We start from the raw sequence: 18,943 nt of genomic DNA, 5'->3' as shown, positions 1-18,943 counted from the left end.
CCATAATACCACAATACATCTAACCATTTTACCACAATACCTCTAGCCATAATACATCAATACCCCTTGCCATAATACCACAATACCTCTAGCCATAATACCACAATACCTCTAGCCATAATACTGCAATACCTCTAGCCACAATACCACAATACCTCTATCCATAATACCACAATACCTCTAGCCATAGTACCACAATACCTCTAGCCATAATACCGTAATCCTGTAGTTACTGATGATGTGACATAAACGAACCTGGATAATAGATAGAGCTATCAGCACATGCAATTCTCTGGTTACTTCACTCGTTTCCAACTAGCCTAGTTACGTCTGAGAAATCAATACGCTCCGCTTATTCTCGTGAAACAAGAACAGAGGAAACTATCGTCTGCGACACCATTACGCAGCATGTGACAGTGTTGTTTGTATTTGCAGGATGAATGACTCCATAGTACAATGGATTAGTAAAAGTCAGTGTGACACAGAATTGTTTTCTAAGAACATTTGTAGATAATCTGATAACCATCCGATCTGAAACATTCAGTTTTTTTGTGTGTGACAATATTTTCTTGACTTATTTTCTAATAGAGAATTGTTATTTGTTGTATTAGTTAATTGCTCTGCATTGGAAGACTGCAGGATTTAATAAGGTCAGTGTGATTTCTGTTTGTAAACAATGGATTTTTATGCATGTAGTCAGGGCTAGTGTAAGTTTTTCTTTGTAGGTTGTCCTTTTGATTTTTGACAAATTCGATTTTGTTTAAAACAATATTTTCCTCAATTCAAAGCAATCATTAATTAACTATAGCAACTAATTTTGAGAATAAAATTCAGACAACTGTTAGTTTGTGAAAATAATCAGATTTAGAATAAAAAAATTATTATGGTTAAAGCGAATAACTCCCCAAGCATCTTTAAAATGATAAGAAATTTAACAAGGCTTGGAAGATTGTCAATTTGTTGAAGATACTTGTTTAGATCACAATGCGGTTTCTGTGATTACATAATACAATTTTTTTCCTGACTCAGACACATATTTGATAGGTCTTTCTTGTCTTTGAAATCGTCTTTTCCATTAATCAGACACATTCTTATGGTTATGTACATTTGTAGACTAAGTAAATGTGCTTTAAGCCTACTTTAAAAGAAGAGAGAACTGGTCCTATTGATTTGCCTTTGTCTATCTATTGCTATGTCCTCAAAACTGGATCATGCAATAAGCATGAAATGTACTTAAGATACTTTGATGTACCTTTGCTTACTTTAAAATAGCTCAAAAAGTATGTAAGATATGGTCATGAAACATCATATACACATAAGGCTATCTGTTTGCCAATTGTCTGCCTGCTTGTAAATACCTTTAACTGTACTTCATTCATCTGTGTGCTCAATAAATTAAGTAAACTTTTACATCCAGATTCTTGTTTTAGTATTGACTAGTGATGGCCTAAATATGTGATTTTGTTTCCACAAAGTAAGCTAATTACTCCATTATGGCATTGCAAGGTACCAGTAAGCTAATATCTCCATTATGGCATTGCAAGGTAAGATAATAACTCCATTATGGCATTGCAAAGTATGTTAAAAGTAGGCTTTAAACTCCATTTTGACATTGCCAAGTAGGCTAATCATTCCATTATGGCTTGCAAATTTAATATGTATGCAAATAACTCTTATTCTTACATTGCAAGTAGGCTTTAGAGCCCATTATGAGTTGCAAAGTAGGCTAATAACTCAATTATGGCATTGCAAGGTAAGCTAATAACTCAATTATATCATTGCAATGTAAGCTAATAACTCAATTATGTCATTGCAAGATAAGCTAATAACTCAATTATTTGCAGTGCAATGTAAGCTAATAACTCAATTATGTCATTGCAAGTTAAGCTAATAACTCAATTATATCATTGCAAGGTAAGCTAATAACTCAATTATATCATTGCAAGGTAAGCTAATAACTCAATTATGTCATTGCAAGATAAGCTAATAACTCAATTATTTGCAGTGCAATGTAAGCTAATAACTCAATTATGTCATTGCAAGTTAAGCTAATTACTCAATTATGGCATTGCAAGGTAAGCTAATAACTCACTTATGGCATAGCAAGGTAAGCTATTAATTCAATTATGGCATTGCAAGGTAAGCTAATAACTCAATTATCACATTGCAAGGTAAGCTTATAACTCAATTATCACATTGCAAGGTAAGCTAATAACTCTATTATCACATTGCAATGTAAGCCAATAACTCAATTATGTCATTGCAAGATAAGCTAATAACTCAATTATTTGCATTGCAATGTAAGCTAATAGCTCAATTATCACATTGTAAGTTAAGCTAATAACTCAATTATGGCATTGCAATGTAAGCTTATAACTCAATTATGACATTGCAAGGTAAGCTTATAACTTAATTATGGCATTGCAAGGTAAGCTTATAACTCCATTATGGCATTGCAAGGTAAGCTAATAACTCTTCTGAAACTTCCGAAATTCTGTTTTCGAGGGTACTCGCCTCTGGGCAAATTTTACTTTCTTAGAAGTTGCAAGATCATTTATTTTTTTTACTGCATTTTCTAAACATGGACATATTTATCTTTACAACGATACTGGTCTTGCAAAATTTGATATATAGAAAATACGAGAAAACTGTTTTGGCAGTTTCATAACGGGACCCTATAGGAAATGGAACTAGTGTTATTCAACCAGTCGTCAAATAATTAGGATAATAAATAGGCTAATAACTCAATTAGGGCATTAAGTAATACACTTTTAAACAGTCAGTATTTTTCAAGAACAGTCAGACTGTAAAAAGAAGTAATTATACCCCCACAAACAAAGTTTATGGGGGTATATAGGAGGGAGCTTGTTGGTTGGTCGGTTGGTCGGTTCGTATTAAGTGTCCGCTCTCTATTTCTAGTAGTTTTCATCCAATCTTCACCAAACGTGGTCAGAAGCTGTATCTAGATGATGTCTAAGTCAAGTTTGAATATGGGCCATGCCGGGTCAAAAACTAGGTCACAGGGTCACTTAGTGCGTTTTAAACATCACCATATTGTCCGCTCTCTAATTCAATAGTTTTCATCCAATCTTCACCAAACTTGGTCAGAAGCTGTATCTAGATGATGTCTAGGTCAAGTTCTAACATGGGCCTTGCCAGGTAAAAAACTAGGTCACGGGGTCACTTAGTGTGTTTTAAACATTTAGCATGTTGTCCGCTCTCTAATTCAATAATTCAAGTAGTTTTCATCAGAGCTTCACCAAACTTGGTCAGAAGTTGTATCTAGATGATGTCTAGGCCAAGTTCGAACATCGGTCATGGCAGGTCAAAAATTAGTTCACAGGGTCACTTAGTGCGTTTTAAACATTGAGCATGGTGTCCGTTCTCTAATTCAACTAGTTTTCATCCGATCTTCACCACACTTGGTCAAAAGTTGTATCTAGATGATGTTTAGGCCAAGTTCGAACATGGGTCATGCAGGGTCTAAAACTAGGTCACTGGGTCACTTAGTGCGTTTTAAAAATTCAGCATGGTTTCCGCTCTCTAATTCAAGTAGTTTTCATTTGATCTTCACCAAACTTGGTCAGTTGTTGTATCTAGATGATGTGTAGGTCAAGTTCGAACATGGGCCATGCAGGGTCAAAAACCAGGTCACGGGATCACTTAGTGCATTTTAAACATTGAGCATTGTGTCCGCTGTTTTTTATGATGACAACATGCAAAATATTCTGTGTCAATGCGGCATGTGGGGGTATTCGTCATGTCTGTAACAAAGCTCTTGTTATTGCTTAAACATCCAAGTGCTGCAGTTTTATTGTAAAACATAGCTCTCAGGGGATGTTTGGTGAGAGATAACTTCTGTGAAAAAAAGATGGAATTCTCTGAGGAAGCCAAGAAATTTCCTATAAGTCCCAAAATAGCATCAGTTTTCATTATTCCTTCTTGGGCTTCATAGACCTTTGCATTACTTGATAAATTCTTGCAATTTTTGATGTTATTTTTGAAACAATTGTTTACATTCTTATTATGTTGTTAAAAATTAACCTTTTTTTGTGTAGCATAATATTTATACTTTAAATCCATTTTTTGGGATTGGTTTCAGTTAGCTGAGCATAGAACTTGTATTGCTCAGACAAATATAGAACTTTTTTTTTTGAATGCGCGTATTATCTTAATTTGCATATGGATATTGTCATGTTGATTTGTTAAACCATAGATAAACCGACAGTTCTTAGAAACAGAATTTCAAAGTTTGTCCTTAAGAAGTTTTGGCTTCTTGTACGTTGACAGTGTCATGACATTAACACATTATTTTGCTTTGTCATTTGACTGACGTCATGTTTCACTTGATAGTATTCTTTATCTTGTAATCTCGCATTTATTGAGACTGGCTGTCTACTATGAATCAGAGGTGCCTTCCTCGCTAATTGCTATTGCGTCATCAGTGAAAAAGATGGAGATTTCTAAGAAAAACTAACAGCTTCAGGTCATTTGAAGGGACGTTATTTTTTCCACTCCCTTTTCACAAGCCAGAGGAAAGAACAACATGACATGAAGAATATTTTTTTTTGTTAATTGTTTAATTTGAAAGAAAAATGAGAAAAAAAGAAACTGTAAGCGTTACGATTGCAAATGATAAAATCAAATAAAATAATTAAAATGGATGGCTCAAAATGAGTATTATTTCAACCATTCAAAGCAAATATATAGAAAAAAAAGAGCAAATTATAGGGGCTTTGAGGCACTTCTTGCTTTATAATTCTTCTCTAAGCACTGATGGTTGCTAGAAGAGATAAAACTTAGAACCTGATAATTTGTGTGAATCAAGGATTAAATTTGATATCTGTTGAAAACCTCAGTGTTAAATATTTGCATAATACTTTTTGCTGGAATACATTAACCCTGACCTAAATGGAGAAATTCTACATCAAAATTTAGAGCTTCACATTTATTGTAATTCATTTACTCAGAGAACCATAACAAACATCATGAGAGCTGTGGCGTGCAAAATGGGCTAAGCCCATGCAGCCAATGTAGCTCCAAACCAGGCTGCAAAATTGCTATGCCATGCAAGGATTTATGGTCTCATTATCAGACAGGGTCCCTCATACGGGTATTCCACTACGATTCGATTCCCCACGATTTGTCCTGATTTCCAATATTTTGAGGTCGGGGACATTCGTAGCTCAATTAGCGAAGGTCCTAACTCATTCGTAGCTAGCCGTGGGCCGGTCGTAAGGGATTCCTGCAACTCGTAAGCTCCCGAAAAATCGTGTCCAGATTTTAAATGTGTTTAAAATTTGGCCAGGATCTCCAAGACTGAATTTAATCGCAGTTGACTCGTAACAGCGTCATAGTGCGTTATTGGGCGTCGTAATAGAAACGTAGGTAATTCGTGACTCAATCGGGAAATCGGTGATCATGTGCTCTGTCTACAAATCAGCTACGACTTTGTCAAGACTCTCACGAGTTCAACACTGAGTGAGTTGCGAGCCCGCTATGATTCTCGCAATTTAGATCAAGACGCTCACGAGTTCTCCCGAGTGAGTTGCGAGCCCGCTAAGATATTGGCGCCTAATTCATGGGTGCGTTCGTTGAGGTCATAGTCATGACTGATCTGCATTGTTGGTAGTACAGTCGCAGTAGTAGTGAAGTGGCGACCTTATTCGCAAGACTTAAACCAAACCCCACGATTCATTGTAACTCAATCGTACCAGTGTCGTAACTGAATTGTCGACTGTCACGAGTCTTCATGATTCAATAAATGTGATAATCGTAGCGAATCATAGGCTTGTTTTCGTAGAGGAATAGGGCCATTACCAGACCCTGCAATAGCTCAGGCTGTTCTGGAGCTATGCTAGCTGCATGATGCAAATGGTCCATTTTCTTATCATTCCCCTCATGAGATAAGATAATTAATTAGCACATTTTCAGATGTTAAGGTTTGGATAGGCACATTTGTTCAGGCTTTTTTTAATTCATGAGGAAACAATGTTGTTAATAAAAGGGGAAACACAAAATTTAAAACTACAGCATTTTATTTTGTCCAATTGGGAGAAGTACCTGTACAGCCTCAAAACGGAAAAAAATCATGCAAAAAAATTAAATTGAAAACTTCTAGTTGTGAAATCTTCAGATTGGGAATTATTTGTCATTTTAATTGCTTGGTACTCTATTGCACAAACCCATCTTAATCTTCTTTTACATGCTTTTTTGCTTGAATGTTCAGTTTAAGTGCTAATTATGTTTGTTCACTTTTAGATAATGCACTTTTGGAATGAAATTAAGGCAACTTTCCTTCCTTTTGGGAATTTTTCAGACGCCAATTGGGAATTTTTCAGACGCCAATTGGGAATTTTGTAATTTTTCCTTGACTGGTAATGTGCCAATTATGAGAATTTTATAAAGAAGGGAAAAAAGGCGGAAATTATTGTACAATACGTTACCTTTGTGAATTCGTGGCAGAATTGTAATGGAACAATAATGACTTCCTGATGACGCAGTCTGACGTCTGTCTTCCATCTTCAGTGCTCCCCCCAGGGTAGGCATGATTGTGTTACCACATCTAGAAAAGAGTCATGTTGCCAGTAAACAGGCAATTTACAGTCTTTCTACTTCCATGTACGCACATCATCACCTGTTTTAAAAATATCATCAAAAATTGCAAAAATTGAACAAGCAATCCAAAGTTCTTTGCAGCTCAAGAAGTTTAATTAAAGGAAAGAATAATGAATACTGATACTATTTGGGCACATGTACTCAGAAAAAGTCATAATGCTTTCAATGGAACGAACATTCTATATTTTCTTTACATTAAACATACCCAATTGATGTGTTAAATTATAATTTTTAGCTCAACTATTATATATGAAATATATAAAGTGGAGCTATCCTACTCACCCCGGCGTCGGCGTTGCCGTGTCCGTTTGCGTGCAAATGTTAAAGTTTGCGTACTACCCAAAATATTTTCTTGTCCTTTGACATATTGCTTTCATATTTTGCATACTTATTTACCATCATGACCCCAACCTATAAACAAGAGCAGACAACTGTATCAAGCATTTTGACAGAATTATGGCCCCTTTTATACTTAGAATATGCATTATTATTGATAAATCTATGTTAAAGTTTGCGTAATACCCCAAATATTTCCTGTGTCCCTTGACATATTGCTTCCATATTTTGCATACTTGTTAACAATCATGACCTCAACCTATAAACAAGAGCAGACAACTGTATCAAGCATTTTGACAGAATTATTGCCACTTTTATACTTAGAATATGCATATTATTGATAAATCTATGTTAAAGTTTGCGTACTACCCCAAATATTTCCTGTGTCCCTTGACATATTGCTTTCATATTTTGCATACTTGTTTACCAACATGACCCCAACCTATAAACAAGAGCAGACAACTGTATCAAGCACTTTGACATAATTATGGCCCCTTTTATACTTAGAATATGCATATTATTGATAAATCTATGTTAAAGTTTGACAAAACTACACTTACCTTACATACCACAATGCACTCCACACAAACCATCCCCCATGCCCCCCCCCCCCAACCCCCCCCCTCCAATTTTTTTTTATCTTATTTTTGAAAGATCATCTATTAAATGATCACACACCCACATTATACCCCCCACCCCTTCCTCTCCATGCTGGCTTATGTTATACTGTCAACCACTCGAATAGTCGAGCGCGCTGTCCTCTGACAGCTCTTGTTATAATTTAAGCTTGGAATTTCAGTTTTGGTGATTATTTCTTCCATTCTAAGAATTGGGGATGTATTTTCACACCTGTCCTTCTGCCAGTCTGTGTAACAGCCAGAATAATGGACTATTTTGAGAACACTTTATTTCCAACAATTAAATATGATGGCTACTTGGTATGCAATAATTTTGAGGTAACCAGGTAGAAGGTTTAGGCCTGAAGGGCATGAAACATGAGATGTTGACTATTTTGTTTCCTGGTGGTATTAAGAGGTCACATTCATCTATCCACCTACAATCATGCAAATTATATATCATAATTCTCAATAATAAGAAGGCTTTACTAGCAACATTCTAAGGAAACAACCATTATAGCTTTCAAATAAGTATTAGGGAAAGTTATTTATCAGTCAGAATACTGATTATGTTTTCCATGCATTCCAAGAAAATTGACGTATGTATATGATTTTATAGTGCATCAGTACACACTTTGACCATTTAATATGAATTCAATCTCCTTATTGCACTTACATTAATTTTGTAAATGTTTACTTCCTCAGTGTTAGATTTAACAATGCCTTATGGCTTGGTGGCAAGGATGGACTGTTTCAGGCATTTTCATGGGAATTCAATCTCCTTTCTGCACTTAGATTTTGCATGTGATCACGTCTTTAGTGCTTTCATCGCAATCACACATTAAGCAGATTAGTTTTTATCGTTAACATTTTAGCCAATGTGCTTAATGGATAATTGTTTTTGAACCATTGGATTTCCATTCTTACAATGACGTTCACCTAAGTTTTCTAAATGGAACTTTTTATTCCATTATTCCATTAGCTGTTATTTGCCATGATGATTATGATTAATGTTTCATTGTTCTGTAAGTTACCGTAGGTCAAATGTACTTTATAGACTTCAATGGTTCATTGCTGCCCCAGTACTACGGTCAAACATGGATTTTCAATGGTTATTAAAACCATGATTATTTATGCTTGATAGTCCTGTTAAATTAAAATTGTCAAACATGTTTCATGGACTGCTGTGGTTTATTGCTGCCTACTACCATGATCAACCATGTGTTTTCCATTATTATTTTAACCAAAACCAGGTATGTCTTAATCCTTTCCCACTCAGTAGCAAAGTGAAAATGGCTATGTACAAACAGCATAAAACCAGAACAGCCTATGAGTAACATGCAGTCCGTTCAGGTTTTATGCTATTTGCTGCACGTCAGTTTCTAAGGTTTGGAAATGAAGCCTTAAAAACTTGAATCTAGTAAAAAAAGGTCTTAAATTAAATATAACTTTTTAAGGAAATACACATGCACGAAAATACGTACGTATCTAAGTAGGTTAACAAACTTTCAGTTTGATGAAGGCAGATTAAGATTTACTGTTTCAGTCCCGCATGTTGCTCTCATGCTGTTGCCTGTTCATTGCAGGAGTGACAAGAAGGAGCACATGTTCACAGCTGACAACCATGAGTCCATGATGATATGGTTGCTAGGGTTACAGGCCCAACGTGACCTTCACAGCAGAAAGATGACCTCCATGACCAGTTCCTCACAAACCCGTTCAGCGCCTGTAAGAATGGAACATTTTGAATAATTGTAATGACTGAAAGTATTGTAGCCACGCTCACTAAAAACAGGGCATAATGCATGTGCCTAAACTTTCGACCCACATTAGCCTATGCAGTTTGCACAGGCTTATCAGGGACAACACTTTCCTTCTAGACTAGTATTTTTGTTCAAAGAGACTTCCTTTTAACACAAATACCATTAAAGTGGAAATGTTACTGCTGATAATCCTGGGCAGACACTTTATGCACATACATTAAGCCAGTCTTTATGCACAAACATTAAGCCAGTCTTTATGCACATACATTAAGCCAGTCTTTATGCACATACATTAAGCCAGTCTTTATGCACATACATTAAGCCAGTCTTTATGCAATACATTAAGACAGTTTTCCAAAAGCACAGCTCATTTCATTTCATCAGTGTCCAAATAAATCCCTAGGGTATAAACTAGGCTTTATATAGGGACCTCATTTTAATTTCAATTACATAATTATTATGTTCATCATATTTTTCCCATTTTCCTTATTTAATTTTGAAAAATAAAATAACAAAAAGAATAATAGGTTAGTGTTGATTATAGATCAGGTTTATCATGTGATGCTTAGAAAACAAAAAGCACGAGCCTTGGCAAGTGCTTTTTGGTTTTCGTGCCGAGCATGATAAACAGGATCTATAATCAACACTAACCTATTATTCTATGTATGCCACTGTTTATTCAGAAAACCTTTTTATTTAAACAAAATAAGTTTTCATGAGTGTTTGTCGTACTTTGATAATGACAGTAGTGTAACCAAGGTCAGTGTATTACTCCGCGTTCCAAAAATAACCGCTGATCAAATAATCATTTTTTTTAATCAAAATATTGTTCTGTGACATAGAGTCGTGCGTTATTAATTACAATTTTATTCATATTGTATTGCAAATCTAAAAGTTTTATAACATCAATATAACATTTAGTTATTATATACAATGAACTGCATTTGTTTACAACGTAGCCTAACAACGTAGCACATGCTGTTGATTATAGCAGAAATTTAATAAACGGGGCTTTAATCAACCAAATTCGCTGTAAAAGTGGAATAAAATTGAATAAATGATCGGATAAATAGAATAATAGATAAATGTCAAATGATTCAAGCAGCAAAGTTTTCCTTTGCACAAAAGCATGCATCACTGGGCACTAACGAATGGGCTCATAATGCTAGATTTTTAAGCCTCCTTAAAAAATCTTTGTGCTACCCTAACATAGTATTATCTAATTTGCTTCCGCTTGACAATTGCGGGATATTTTATCTTGACTATGTTGGTCAAACTGTAACATTGATCATTCTGTTATGGTAGACAAAATTCTTTATCAAGCTTATATTAAAGTTCGCCTGAATCTATATTTGATGTACATATATGTTAGGGTATTCAGAGTGTATTTTTTTGTTAAATTTGGTACCAAAATTCAGGCTCATTTTAAATCACAAACAGTATTTTTCCCAAATGACTTGTAACCCTAATTTCCCAATTAAAAGTTTCTTTTTTTCAGTTACTCTCGCTATCAAGCTCTCTTGATTTGAATCTCAGCAAACATTATGTTTAAAACACTAACACTTTTAATCACAATTTGATAGTACTGGTGAGCGAAAACTAATAACTTATAAATTTCCCAATTTAAGTCAAAAGGATGTGATTTTACGACTTCAAAAAGTCCTGTCGCCATTCCCAAAATGGTGGAAAAAAACACTTGCATTTGTTGGTTTGGTAGAGTATCAAGTTGTTTATTCACTCAAAATGTAAAGGTCAGAGTCACTCATGAAAACATATACAATTAAGCTCAATGGGTAAAGCGATGACTGTGTGTTCAATGTCCTGCACTGCCACATTACTGGTGTGGTCATTGGTAATGAGATTATGTCTATGGTCTAATTACTCTGCCTCCAGTTGAGATGGGCTCTGTGAAAACTGGTCTTAATGCAATATAGTAAATTGCCGTGTTGCCCCAGATAGCCTGGGAAAACTGGTCTTAATGCAATATAGTAAATTGCCGTGTTGCCCCAGATAGCCTGGGAAAACTGGTCTTAATGCAATTTAGTAAATTGCCGTGTAGCCCCAGATTAGCCTGTGCAGTTTAATGGTATCGTTTGTTTGAAGGAAATGTTTTCTTAGCCAGAATGCAGTTTAAGTGGAAAGTGTCGCCCCACTTGCCTTAGCAGTCTGTACAGGCTAAAGTGTAGCCCCACTTGCCTTAGCAGTCTGTACAGGCTAAAGTGTCGCCCCACTTGTCTTAGCAGTCTGTACAGGCTAAAGTGTCGCCCCACTTGCCTTAGCAGTCTGTACAGGCTAAAGTGTCGCCCCACTTGCCTTAGCAGTCTGTACAGGCTAAAGTGTCGCCCCACTTGCCTTAGCAGTCTGTACAGGCTAAAGTGTCGCCCCACTTGCCTTCGCAGTCTGTACAGGCTAAAGTGTCGCCCCACTTGCCTTAGCAGTCTGTACAGGCTAATCTTAGACAACACTTTATGTACATGCATTTATCCCAGTTTTCCTATCTTAGACAACACTTTACGTAAATGCATTTATCCCAGTTTTCCTATCTTAGACAACACTTTACGTAAATGCATTTATCCCAGTTTTCCTATCTTAGACAACACTTTACGTAAATGCATTTATCCCAGTTTTCCTATCTTAGACAACACTTTACGTAAATGCATTTATCCCAGTTTTCCTATCTTAGACAACACTTTACGTAAATGCATTTATCCCAGTTTTCCTATCTTAGACAACACTTTACCTAAATGCATTTATCCCAGTTTTCCTATCTTAGACAACACTTAACGTAAATGCATTTATCCCAGTTTTCCTATCTTAGACAACACTTTACGTAAATGCATTTATCCCAGTTTTCCTATCTTAGACAACACTTTACATACATGCTTTTATCCCAGTTTTCCTATCTTAGACAACACTTTACGTACATGCATTTATCCCAGTGTTCCCAGTCTTAGACAACACTTTACGTAAATGCATTTATCCCAGTTTTCCTATCTTAGACAACACATTACGTACATGCATTTATCCCAGTTTTCCTATCTTAGACAACACTTTACGTACATGCATTTATCCCAGTTTTCCTATCTTAGACAACACTTTACGTACATGCATTTATCCCAGTTTTCCTATCTTAGACAACACTTTACGTACATGCATTTATCCCAGTTTTCCTATCTTAGACAACACTTTACGTACATGCATTTATCCCAGTTTTCCTATCTTAGACAACACTTTACGTACATGCATTTATCCCAGTTTTCCTATCTTAGACAACACTTTACGTACATGCATTTATCCCAGTTTTCCTATCTTAGACGACACTTTACGTACATGCATTTATCCCAGTTTTCCCAGAATGAGGCTCAATTCAAAAAGGCACTTAGTACAGTAACCTTCCTGCCAAGGAAAAGTGTTAAAAGTATGACTGATATACTGTTTAATTGTGAAAAAATCCTTATAGACAAACGGACCGTTGTGGTTGACAAAAAAATACGGCATCCTTTGCAATATTACAGACTGCCCATGAGTGTGAACTATGGGACAACAAGCCATGCCTCTACATGACCTTTGACCAGCACCACGGTGACATTCAGGTGTCCCAGAGTGCCCGATCATCACCGCGGTTGACCCGACACGGCTTCCAGTGGGCCAAGTATGAGACCAAGAAGTGTGGAGACTCCATGGATTCTGGGCTATCATCATACAAGAAAGGTGAGCTTTGGGATGCAGAGCATGGAACCCTTTTGAGTTGTAGTACCAAAAGACATGTTAGTGCAGACAGTAGATCGTCATTTTTAGCTCGGCTGTTTTCGGAGAAAACCCGAGGTATTGTCATAGCCAGTTTGTCGTCCACCGTCAGCCCTCCGCTGTAGAGGTCGTGCGAAAACCTTAACATTGGCTCAAAAATCAAAGTGCTTAAACCTACAACTTGGAACTTCATATGTAGCTGCACCTTGATGAGTTCTACATGCCACACCCATTTTTGGGTCACAAGGTCAAGGTCACTGTGACCTCTAAAAAAAAAAAATTCTGACAAGCTTTTATCTATTCAAAACTGCACCGGCAGCCGAGCGTGGCACCCATTATACGGTGCTCTTGTTTATACCCATGTGTTTCATCGTAAGTTTTTTTTTGTCAAATTCATGCAGAACATAATTAAAAAATATTGTTTGGGTGCAACATTGGTTGCCAAGTATTGATGTGCTTGACATTATAATCACACAAAAAATTTCAATGAAATCAAATCATTTTTGTTACATAAGTTCAACTTTAAATAAAATTTTAGAAGAGTTATTACTCCATACAATTATTTTTAATCCATGCCATGGTTAAGTTAAGGTAAGCAACAGGTAAGAGTCGTGCACCACGGCATGAAATCTCATATTTCTACAAACCATAGGATACAGATGGTCATTATGTGTTATATAATAATGAGGCTTGCTCTGTGGAAACGAGTGAGTGCATGACTTGTGCATAAAGTGTTGATCCAGATTAGCCTGTGCAGTTTGCACAGTCTAATCAGGGGAGAGAATTTCTGCCTTGACTTGAGTTTTGTTTAGAAGAAACTTCCTCAAAACAAAAGATTCCATAAAAGTGGAAAATGTTGTCCCTGATTAGCCTGTGCAGATTGTACAGGCAATCTGGGATGACACTTAACTCTATCAGTGCTGGAACCGAATTTTGAAGGCCTTTGCAAACAGTTTGGATCCAGATGAGACGCCACAGAACATGGCGTCTCATCAGGATCCAAACTGTTTGCTATTCTGATAGTATTCTTTGAAAAAATTCGAAGAAAATGCTAATTTTAGAAATTCAGCAGACCACATTTTAGCAGACGACAAATTACCCAGCATGCAAAGGGTTAAAGCACACTCATTGAGCCTCCTTTTTACAGAGCAAGACCCCATGATTGCCTGTATGAGCCAATTGGGTCGTCCTTATTATATGTAATGTTCCTAATTAAGCTTGTGTCTCAGAAGTTCCAAGAAGAAATTAATAATGTTTCTTTTGTGAGCATCTGTCTGTACTCTTTGACTGTCTTATTGATTAATATAACATACTACTTTAAGGGATATATGTTTTATAGGAGGGCTTGATTATCACATTGTAGCATTGCAGACAAAAATTCGGAGCATAATAAGTGCAATCAAAAAGCACATGTATTATCATTAAAAGGCAATGCTTATATGCACTATACAGCCATATTTATGATTCATGAGTTTAAAGAAGATTTTTTAAATAATTTATTAACAAGAATGTATGTAGCCTTGTATGTCTTTGTTTGAATGTTTTAATGGTAAAATAATGTATTTTGAAATTATAAAATCTTGTCAACATTACATGTACGCACTTGTGGGAAAATTAAAAAAAAGTCAAAATATTTGAATTGTGCATTCATATTTTTAGCTCATCTATTTTTTGAAAAAAAATTATGAGCTATTGTCATCACCTTGGCGTCGGTGTTGGCATCCGGTTAAGTTTTGCGTTTAGGTCCACTTTTCTCAGAAAGTATCAATGCTATAGCATTCAAACTTGGTACACTTACTTTCTATCATGAGGGGACTGAGCAGGCAAAGTAAGATAACTCTGGCGTGCATTTTGACAGAATTATGTGCCCTTTTTATACTTAGAAAATTGAAAATTTTGGTTAAGTTTTGTGTTTAGGTCCATTTTATTCCTTAAGTATCAAAGCTATTGCTTTCATACTTGCAACACTTACTAACTATCATAAGGGGACTGTGCAGGCAAAGTTGTAACTCTGACTGGCATTTTGACAGAATTATGTGCCCTTTTTATACTTAGAAAATTGAAAATTTGGTTAAGTTTTGTGTTAAGGTCCACTTTATTCCTACAGTATCAAAGCTATTGCTTTCATACTTGCAACACTTATTAACTATCATAAGGGGACTGTGCAGGCAAAGTTATGTAACTCTGACTGTCATTTGGACGGAATTATGTGCCCTTTATACTTAGAAAATTGAAAATTTGGTTAAGTTTTGTGTTTTGGTCCACTTTACCCGTAAAGTATCATAGATATTGCTTTCATACTTGGAACACTCGCAAACTATCATAAGGGTACAGTAAAAGGACAAGTTGCATAACTCTGGTTGTCATTTTTACGGAATTATGGCCCTTGTTTTACTTAGTAACTTTGAATATATGGTTAAATTTTGTGTTTCGATCCACTTTACTTCTTAGGTATCAAGGCTATTGCTTCAAACTTCAAATACTTTCATGCTATCATGAGGTTACTGTACCTGGCAAGTTGAATTTTACCTTGACCTTTGAATGACCTTGACTCTCATGGTCAAATTATTAAATTTTGCTAAAATTGCCATAACTTCTTTATTTATGATTAGATTTGATTGATACTTTGACAAAACTACTCTTACCTGACATACCACAATAAACTCCACCCAAACCATCCCCCATGCCCTCCCCCGCCCCCGAATCCCCCCCCCCCCCCTAATTTTTTTTTTTTTAAAGATCATCTCACAAATGACCACCACACCCTCACACTATACCACCCCCACCCCACCCCCCCCAACCCCCCCCCCCCCCCCCAATTTTTTTTTTGAAACAGTTAAAAAATACAAATATTTATTTTTATTATTATGCCCCCCTTCGAAGAAGAGGGGGTATATTGCTTTGCTCATGTTGGTCTGTCGGTCGGTCGGTCTGTCCGTCCACCAGGTGGTTGTCAGACGATAACTCAAGAACGCTTGGGCCTAGGATCATTAAACTTCATAGGTACATTGATCATGACTCGCAGATGACCCCTATTGATTTTGAGGTCACTAGGTCAAAGGTCAAGGTCACAGTGACCAGAAATAGTAAAATGGTTTTTGAATGATAACTCAAGAACGCATACGCCTAGGATCATGAAACTTCATGGGTAGATTGATCATGACTTGCAGATGACCCCTATTGATTTTGAGGTCACTAGGTCAAAGGTCAAGGTCACGGTAACCCGAAATAGTAAAATGGTTTCAGGATGATAACTCAAGAACGCATACGCTTAGGATCATGAAACTTCATGGGTAGATTGATCATGACTCGCAGATGACCCCTATTGATTTTGAGGTCACTAGGTCAAAGGTCACGGTGACCCGAAATAGTAAAATGGTTTTCGGATGATAACTCAAGAACGCATACGCCTAGGATCATGAAACTTCATAGGTAGATTGATCATGACTTGCAGATTACCCCTATTGATTTTGAGGTCACAAGGTCAAAGGTCAAGGTCAAGGTGACCCGAAATAGTAAAATGATTTTCGGATGATAACTCAAGAACGCTTTTGCCTAGGATCATGACACTTTATAGGTACATTGATCGTGACCCGCAGATGACCCCTATAGATTTTCAGGTCACTAGGTCAAAGGTCAAGGTCACAGTGACAAAAATCGTATTCACACAATGGCTGCCACTACAACCGTCCAACCATCGCACACAAGAATCCCCTCCCCCCCCCCACCCCCCCCCCCCCCCCAAAAAAAAATAATTTTTTTTTGCATTTTTTTTCTCGCATTTTTGGAAGATAATGTAATAAATGTCCACACCCCCACACTATACACCCCTCTTCACTCCACCCCTCCCTCCTTTGTGATTGAATTGAGAGTCCCTTCACCTTTAAAAAGAAAATAGATGAGCGGTCTGCACCCGCAAGGCGGTGCTCTTGTTGCTAATTGCAAGCATTCTGTTGATTACTCTGTTTATATTACAAATTGCTTCCCATTTTGTTTAACCTGGCGTTGGCTTAAATGGTTTCAAATGTTCTTCTGAATTCAAAAAAATATTATGAGATCTTACTAGAGTTAGTAAACATAGTTAATTCTAAAATGTTGTAACATTTTCTTTTGTAATGTTGTTCCTAGCAGACCTGGATAGAAATGGAAATACAAGGTCAAGGTCTTTGCCACCTGTATTTGAAGGTACTCAGTGATCTCACAAGTGCAGTCTGTTTGTTCAAATCAATTAAGTACAGCTCTTTATAAATATATAAATAGCTCTCTTGAACAATGGGGCTTAATGCATTTGTGTAAAGTGTCAATCCAGATTGCACAGGCTTATCAGGGACACAAACCTCCACCTAGACTGGATTTTGTTTTTGAAGAGGCTTACTTTTAAAGAAAAGAAGCATAAAAGCAGAAAGTGTCATACTTGATAAGCAATGGGACAACACTGGGGCACGCACAATCATTAAGCTCAGTTTTCGTTGATAAGCAATGGGACAACACTGGGGCACGCACAATCATTAAGCTCAGTTTTCCTTGATAAGCAATGGGACAACACTGGGGCACGCACAATCATTAAGCTCAGTTTTCCTTGATAAGCAATGGGACAACACTGGGGCACGCACAATCATTAAGCACAGTTTTCCTTGATAAGCAATGGGACAACACTGGGGCATGCACAATCATTAAGCTCAGTTTTCCTTGATAAGCAATGGGACAACACTGGGGCACGCACAATTATTAAGCTCAGTTTTCCTTGATAAGCAATGGGACAACACTGGGGCACGTACAATCATTAAGCTCAGTTTTCCTTGATAAGCAATGGGACAACACTGGGGCACGCACAATTATTAAGCTCAGTTTTCCTTGATAAGCAATGGGACAACACTGGGGCACGCACAATCATAAAGCTCAGTGTTCCTTGATAAGCAATGGTACAACACTGGGGCACGCACAATCATTAAGCTCAGTGTTCCTTGATAAGCAATGGTACAACACTGGGGCACGCACAATCATTAAGCTCAGTTTTCCTTTTTCCTAATCAGAGACGACCCTTTCTTCTTTTTTGTATTTTTAGATAGTAAAGACGCTTTACACACGTGCATTAAGCCCTGATTTCCCATAGCAAGGGTTAATTATGTTCTATCTAAATGGCCTCTTACAGTATCAAAGTGTTCAACTATCCAGTTTTAGAGAATTGTTTTCATAGAGCTGTACTAGTATTGAATATTGAAAAGAAACGGTGGTTCATGTACAGTATATTATAAGTTAAGAGGCATGTCCACAGTTGCGCAGGGTTTTATTTTGGTATTAAGTGTTTTTACGCCCCAACAAACTAGGAGGCATAGAGCAGAGCAAATGTCTGTCTGTCCGCAACTTCATCCCAAGAACTATTGTACTCAGATCAACTTAAAATACTGCTTTGGTTGAAATCAAATGTTCAAAGCTAAAGTATGTGACACATGTAAACAGGCAGGATTTTTTTATTGAACCAACTAAACCTTTTACCATTTAGGTACGTATTTTGACGTATTTGTAGTCCCTTGGAAAGTTGAATTTAATTAAAGACCTTTCTGACTAGATTAAAGTTCTAAAGGCTTCATTTCTTACCCTTAGATACTGGTGAGCAGCAAACAGCATAAAACCATAAAACCTGAACAGACAGTGAGTTACTCGTAGGCTGTTCTGGTTTTATGCTGTTCGCACATAGCCTTTTTTACTTTGCGTCTGAGTGGGAAAGGGTTAAGCAAAATTGTTGCCCTTAACTGCCAATTTATACAGTACAATATGTAAATGAATGTTTAGAGGAAGACAATCAGGTGACTGGGTCATGTCCTTTGTCTGTGTCCACACATGTGTCATGGGGGTATTTGT

The 18,943-nt window shown here is 36.7% G+C and overlaps 1 protein-coding gene across 1 annotated transcript in view; it reads left to right on the top strand.

The window, feature by feature from the left end:
• The window catches only part of LOC127839791 (uncharacterized), a 173,090-nt gene that overhangs the window by 29,289 nt on the left and 124,858 nt on the right, over window positions 1-18,943 (top strand). The window contains 2 exon segments of the mRNA XM_052368178.1: window positions 9,158-9,299; window positions 12,850-13,045. Of these exon segments, the coding sequence (XP_052224138.1) occupies window positions 9,158-9,299; window positions 12,850-13,045 (338 nt within the window).

This window comes from Dreissena polymorpha, chromosome 7 (assembly GCF_020536995.1).
Source record: "Dreissena polymorpha isolate Duluth1 chromosome 7, UMN_Dpol_1.0, whole genome shotgun sequence".
NCBI classification, from domain to species: Eukaryota; Metazoa; Mollusca; class Bivalvia; order Myida; family Dreissenidae; genus Dreissena; species Dreissena polymorpha.
Note: the sequence above shows the minus strand (reverse complement) of the source record. Positions and strands in the feature narration are given on the sequence as shown.